At 56.6% G+C, this 6,815-nt stretch overlaps 1 protein-coding gene across 1 annotated transcript in view; it reads right to left on the bottom strand.

Annotated features, from left to right (window-relative positions):
• Positions 1-379: 379 nt before the first annotated feature.
• LOC140470516 (uncharacterized) overlaps positions 380-6,815 on the bottom strand; it is a 58,440-nt gene continuing 52,004 nt past the window's right edge. The window contains exons 13-16 of the mRNA XM_072566620.1: positions 6,021-6,191; positions 2,618-2,689; positions 1,399-1,497; positions 380-496 (exon numbers count right to left, since the gene is read on the bottom strand). Of these exons, the coding sequence (XP_072422721.1) occupies positions 380-496; positions 1,399-1,497; positions 2,618-2,689; positions 6,021-6,191 (459 nt within the window). The remainder of the gene's footprint in view (positions 497-1,398; positions 1,498-2,617; positions 2,690-6,020; positions 6,192-6,815) is intronic.

Raw genomic sequence — 6,815 nt, 5'->3', positions numbered from 1 at the left:
TTGTCTCTCCATCGCTGCACTGATCTCTCTCTCTCACTCTTCCTGTCGCTGCCCTTCTCTCTCTCACATTCTCTCTCTCCCTCGCTGACCTCTTCTCTCTGTTTCCCATGCTACTCTCTTCTTGTCTCATTCTCCCTCTCCATCTCTCTCTCTCTGTCCTCTATCTCTCCATCGCTGCCCACTTCTCTCTCCGTCGCTGCCCTCTTCTCCTTCTCCTTCACTGGTCTCGTTTCTTCTCCCTCGCTGTCCTCTTCTTCCTTTCTCCATCACTGCCCACTTCTCTCTCTCACTCCATCGTTGCCCTCTTCTCTCTTTCCCTTGCGGCTCTCGTCTCCTTATTCTCCCTCGCTGCCCTCTTTTCTGTCTCCATCGCTGCCCTCTACTCCTTCTCCATCTCTGCCCTCTTCTCTCTCTCTGTCTCTTCTCTCCTTCTCTCTCGCTGACCTCTTCTCTCTCTCCTTCGCTGCACTCTTCTCAGTCTCCCTCGCTGCTCTCTTCTCTCTCTCTTTCTCTCTGTCTGTCTCTCCTCCCTCACTGCCATATTCTCTATCTCTCTCCCTCTTCAGATTAGATTAGATTACTTACAGTGTGGAAACAAGCCCTTCGGCCCAACAAGTCGACACCGCCCCGCCGACGTGTAACCCACCCTTACCCCTACATCTACATCTACCCCTTACCTAACACTACGGGCAATTTAGCGTGGCCAATTCACCTGACCTGCACATCTTTGGAGTGTGGGAGGAAACCGGAGCACCCGGAGGAAACCCACGCAGACACGGGGAGAACGTGCAAACTCCACACAGTCAGTCGCCTGAGGCGGGAATTGAACCTGGGTCTCTGGCGCTGTGAGGCAGCAGTGCTAACCACTGTGCCACCGTGCCCTCTTCTCTGTCCCTCCCTCGCTGCTCTCTCCTCTTTCTCCCACGCTGCTCTTTTCTCCTTCTCCCTCGTTCCCCTCTTCGCTGTTTCCACTCTCTCTCTTCATCACTGCCCTCTTCTCTCTCTCTCCCTCCATCGGTGCCCTCTTCTCTCTCTCTCTCTCTCTCTCTCTCTTTCTCTCTGTATCCTTGCCTCTCTCTCTCTCGCTCGCTCGCTGCCCTCTTCTCTCTCTTTCCCATGCTATCCTCTCCGTCTCTCTCTTTCTCTCTCTCCCTCCCTCACTACCCGCTTCTCTCTCTCTCCATCGCTGCCCTCTTCTCTCTGTCTCTCAATCGCTGCCCTCTTCTCTCTCTCTTTCTCTCGCTGCCCTTCTCTCTCTCTCTCACACACTCTCGAACTCCCTCGCTGCCCTCTTCTCTCTCTTTCTCATGCTCCCCTCTTCTTCTCTCGCTTTCCCTCTCCTTTTTTCTCTCTCTTTCATTGCTGACTTCTCTCTCTCTCCATCGCTGCACTTTTCTCTGTCTCTCTCCCTCGCTGTGCTCTTCTCCTTCTCCCTCGCTGCCCTCTTCTCCTCCTCCCTATATGGTCTTTTATCCTTCTCCCTCGTTCCATTCTTCGCTGTCTCCTCAGCTGCCCTCTTCTCTCTAGCCCCCTCGCTGCCCTCTTTTCTCTCTCTCTCTCTCCCTCGCTGCCGTCTTCTCTCTCACTCCCTCGCTGCTCTCTCCTCTTTCTCCCACGCTGCTCTTTTCTCCTTTTCTCTCATTCCCCTCTTCGCTGTCTCCCACGCTGCCCTCCTCTCTCTCCCCATCACTGTCCTCTTCTCTCTCTCCCTCCAACCCTGCCCTCTTCTCCGTCTCCCTCGCTGCCCTCTTCTCCATCGCTCTCGCTGCCCTCTTCCCCGTCTCCCTCGCTGCCCTTTTCTCCTTCTCCCTCGCTGCCCTCTTCTCTCTCTCCCTCGCTGCCCTCTTCTGCGTCTCCCTCGCTGCCCTCTTCTTTTTCTCACCCCATCGCTGCCCTTTTCTCTCTCTTTCCTCGCTGCCCTCTTCTCTCTCTCTCTCCATCGCAGTCCTCTTCTCTCTCTCTCTTTCTCTCGCTGCATTCTCTCTCACAGACAATCTCTCTCTCTCCTACGCTGCCCGCTCTCATCTCCCTCGCTGCTCTCTACTCCTTCTCCCTCGCTGCCCTGTTCTCCTTCTCCCTCGCTGCCCTCCCGTTTCCTTCGCTGCCCTCTCCCATTTCCCTCGCTACCCTATCTCTCTCTGTCCCTCGCTGCCCTCTCCCTCTCCCTTGCTACGCTCCCATCTCCCTCTCTGCCCTCTTCTCTGTCATTTTCCTCACTGCCCACTTCTCTCCCTCTCTCTCCCTCTCTCGCTCCCTCTCTCTCTCTCTCTCTACCCCCCTAGATGCCCTCTTCTCTCTCTCTATTTCCCTCTCTGCCCTCTTCTCTCTCATTTCCCTCAGTGCCCTCTTCTCTCTCTCTCCCTCCATCACTGCCCTCTTCTCTCTCTTTTTCTCTCTGTGCCCTTCTGTATCACTCTCTCTCTCTTCCCCTCGCTGCCCTCTTCATTCTCTTTCCCATGCTACCCTCTTCTTCTCTCTCTCTCTCGCTCTCCCGCTATCTCTCTGTCTCTCACTCTTTCACTGCCCTCCCCTCTCTCTCTCTCTCTTTCTCTCTCCCTCTGTCTCTTTCTCTCTCTTTTTGTCTCTCTCTTTCTCGCTCTTTCTCTCCCTCCCTTTCTCTCTCTCGCTCTCTCACTCTCATTTTGGCTGCCCTCTTCTCCTTATCCCTCGCTGTCCTGTTTTTTTTTCTCTCTCTTTCATTGCCCTGTTCTCTCTGTCTCTCTTTCGCTGCCCTCTTCTCTCTGTCTCTCCATCGCTGCCCTCTTCTCTCACTATCACACACACTCTCTCTTCCTCGCTGCCCTCTTATCTCTCCTTCTCATGCTACCCTCTTCTTATGTCCCTCTCCCTCTCTCTCTCTGTCTCTACTCTTTCACTGCCCTCTTCTCTCTCTCTCCCTCTCTCTCTCCATCGCTGCCCACTTTTCTCTCTCTGCATCGCTGCCCACTTTTCTCTCTCTACATCGCTGCCCTTTTCTCTGTCTCTCTCCCTCGCTGCCCTATTCTCCTTCTCCCTCGCTGTCCTATTCTCTCTATCTTTCACTCGAGGCCCTGTTCTCCTTCTCCCTCGCTGCCCTCTTCTCCTCCCTCGCTGCCCTCCCGTCTCCCTCGCTGCCCTCGCCCATTTCCCTCGCTACCCTCTCTCTCTCTGTCCCTCGCTGCCCTCTCTCTCTCCCTTGCTACCCTCCAATCTCCCTCTCTGCCCTCTTCTCTCTCATTTTCCTCAATGCCCTCTTCTCTCCCTCTCTCTCTCTCTCGCTCTCTCTCTCTGTACACCCCTCGCTGCCCTCTCCTCTCTCTCTATCTCCCACTCTGCCCTCTTCTCTCTCATTTCCCTCACTGCCCTCTTCTGTCTCTCTCCCCTTTGCTGCCCTCTTTTCTCTCTCTCTCTTTCATTGTCCTCTTCTCTCTGTCTCTCTTTCGCTGCGTTCTTCTCTGTCTCTCTCCCTCGCTGCGCTCCTCTGTCTCTCTCTTTCGCTGCCCTCTTCTCTCTCTCTTTCCTCGCTGCCCGATTCTCTCTCTCTCTCCATCGCTGCCCTCTTCACTCTCTCTCTCTCTCTCTCTCTCTCTCTCCATCGCTGCCCTCTTCTGTCTCTCTCTGCTGCATTCTCTCTCACCCAGACATTCTCTCTCTCTCCCACGCTGCCCTCTCCCATCTCCCTTGCTGCCCTCTACTGCTTCTCCCTCGCTGCCCTGTTCTCCTTCTCCCTCGCTGCCATCTTCTCCTTCTCTCCATCACAGCACTCTTCTCTCTCTCTCACTCCATCGCTGCCCTCTTCTGTCTCTCTTCATCGCTGCCCTCATCTCTCTCTCCCTCGCTGACAATCTCTCTCTCTCCCACGCTGCCCTGTCCCATCTCCCTTGCTGCCCGCTACTGCTTCTCCCTCGCTGCCCTGTTCTCCTTCTCCCTCGCTGGCCTCTTCTCCCTCTCTCCATCACTGCCCTCTTCTCTCCCTCTCACTCCATCGCTGCCCTCTTCTCTCTCTCTTCATCGCTGCCCTCATCTCTCTCTCTCCCTCGCTGACAATCTCTCTCTCTCCCACGCTGCCCTCTCCCATCTCCCTCGCTGCACTCTTCTCCTTCTCTCCATCACTGCCCTCTTCTCTCTCTCTCACTCCATCGCTGCCCTCTTCTATCTCTCTTCATCGCTGCCCTCATCTCTCTCTCCCTCGCTGACAATATCTCTCTCTCCCACGCTGCCCTCTCCCATCTCACATGCTGCCCTCTACTCCTTCTCCCTCGCTGCCCTTTTCTCCTTCTCCCTCACTGCCCTCTTCTCCTTCCCTCCATCCCTGCCCTCTTCTCTCTCTCTCACTCCATCGCTGCCCTCTTCTCTCTCTCTTCATCGCCGCCCTCATCTCTCTCACTCTCTCTCGCTGCCCTCTTCTCTCTCTCCCTCGCTGCCCTCATCTCCTTCTCCCTCGCTGCGCTCATCTCCTTCTGCCTGGCTGCCCTCATCTCTCTCTCCCTCGCTGCCCTCTTCGCTGTCTTCCTCACTGCTCTCTTTCCTTTCTCCCTCGCTGCCCTCTTCCCTTTATCCATCGCTGCCCTCTTCTCCTGCTCCCTCGCTGTCCTCTACACCTTCTCCCTCGCTGTCTTCATCTCTCTCTCCCTCGCTGCCCAATTTTCTCACTCTCTCTCTCGCCGCCCTCCCATCTCTCTCGCTGCCCTTCCATCTCCCTTGCTGTCCACTCCCATCTCCCTTGCTGCCCTCTACTCCTTCTCCCTCGCTGCCCTCTTTTCTGTCTCTCCCGTCTCCCTCGCTGCCCTCTCTCTTTCTGTCCCTCGCTGCCCTCTTCTTATTCTCCCTTGCTGCTCTCTTCTCTCTTTCTCCCTCGCTGCCCGGTTCTCTCTCTCTCTTCCCCTCGCTGCCCTCTTCTCTCTCTCTCTCTCGATCCCTCGCTGCCCTCTCCCGTCTCCCTCGCTGCACCCTCTCTCTCTCTTTCTGTTCCTCGCTGCCCTCTTCTTCTCCCTTGCCACTCTCTTCTCTCTAACCCCCTCGCTGCCCTCTTCTTTCTCTCTCTCCTTTTCTCTCCCCCCTGTCTCCCCCTCCCACTGCCCACTTCTCTCACTCTCCCCCTCGCTGCCCTCTTCTCTCGCTCTCTCGCTCCCTCGCTGCCCTCTCCCGTCTCCCTCGCTGCATACTCTCTCTCTATTTCTGTTCCTCGCTGCCCTCTTCTTCTTCTCCCTTGCCGCTCTCTTCTCCCTCACTCTCTCGCTGCCCTCTTCTCTCTCTCTCTCTCTGTCTTTTTCTCTCCCTTTCTCTCTCCCCCCCACTGCCCACTTCTCTCACTCTCCCCCTCGCTGCCCTCTCCCGTCTCCCTCGCTGCACAGTCTCTCTCTCTCGCTCTCTTTCTTTCTCTCTCTTTCTGTCCCTCGCTGCCCTCTTCTTCTCCTCCCTTGCTGCTCTCTTCTCTCTCTCTCCCTCGCTGCCCTCTTCTCTCTCGCTCGCTCTATCTCCCCCCTCGCTGCCTTCTACTCACTCACTCTCTCTGTCTCTCTCCCTCGCTGCTCTCTCTCGGTACCCTCCCATCTCCCTCTCCCTCACTTCCCTCTTCTCTCTCATTTCCCTCGCTGGCTTCTTCTCTCTCTCACTCTCGCTGCCCTCTTATCTCTCTCTCTCACTCCCTCGTCTCCCTCTTCTGTCTCTCCCTCGCTGCCCTCTTCTCCTTCTCCATTGCTGCTCTTCTCTCTCTCTCCTTCGCTGCCCTCTTCTCTCTGACTCTCTTTCGCTGCCTTCTTCTCTGTCTCTCTTCCTCGCTGCCCTCTTCTCCGCCTCTCTCTTTCGCTGCCCTCTCTCTCTCCCTCGCTGCCTCTTCTCCTTCTCCCTTGCTGCTCTCTTCTCCTTCTCCCCTGCTGCTCTTCTGTCTCTCTCCCTCGCTGCCCTCTTCTCTGCCTCTCCCTTTCGCTGCCCTCTTCTCTCTCTCCTCCTCCTCGCTGACGTCTTCTCTCTCTCCCCCGCGCTGCCCACTTCCTACTCCCTCGCTGCCCTCTTCGCTGTCTTCCTCTCTGCCATCTTGCCTTTCTCCCTCGCTGCCCTCTTCTTCTCCCTTGCTGCCCTTTCCTCCTCCTCGCTCGCTGCCCAGTTCTCTCTCTCTCTCTCTTCCTCGCTGCCGTCTTCTCCTTCTCCCTCGCTGCCCTCTTCTTCTCCCTTGCTGCCCTTTCCTCCTCCTCGCTCGCTGCCCAGTTCCCTCTCTCTCTCTCTCTTCCTCGCTGCCGTCTTCTCCTTCTCCCTCGCTGCCATCTCCCATCACCCTCGCTGCCCTATTCTCTCTCTCTTTCCCTCGCTGCCCTCTTCGCCTCTTCCCTCGCTGCCCTCCCATCTCCCTCGCTGCACTTTCTCTTTCTCTCTGTCCTTGGCTGCCCTCCCTCTCTCCCTTTCTCCCCTCCAATCTCACTCTCTGCCCTCTTCTCTCTCAGTTCCCTCACTGCCCTCTTCTTTCTCTCTCTCCCTCTCTCTCTCTCCCCCTTGCTGCCCTCTTTTCTCTCCCTCTTTCATTGCCCTCTTCTCTCTGTCTCTCTTTCGCTGCCTTCATCTCTGTCTCTCTCGCTCGCTGCCCTCTTCTCTCTCTTTCCTCGCTGCCCGCTTCTCTCTCTTTCCTCGCTGCTCTCTTCTCCTTACTCTCCCTCGCTGGCCTCTTTTCTCTCTCTCCCTCGTTGCCCTCTTCTCCTTCTCCCTCGCTGCCTTCGTCGCTGTCTCCCGCGCTGCCTTCTTCTCCCTCTTTCCATCACTGCCCTCTTCTCCCTCTCTCCATCACTACCCTCTTCTCTCTCTCACTCCAGCGCTGCCCTCTACTCTCTCTGCCTCGCTGCTAT

This window comes from Chiloscyllium punctatum, chromosome 51 (genome assembly GCF_047496795.1).
Source record: "Chiloscyllium punctatum isolate Juve2018m chromosome 51, sChiPun1.3, whole genome shotgun sequence".
NCBI classification, from domain to species: Eukaryota; Metazoa; Chordata; class Chondrichthyes; order Orectolobiformes; family Hemiscylliidae; genus Chiloscyllium; species Chiloscyllium punctatum.
Note: the sequence above shows the minus strand (reverse complement) of the source record. Positions and strands in the feature narration are given on the sequence as shown.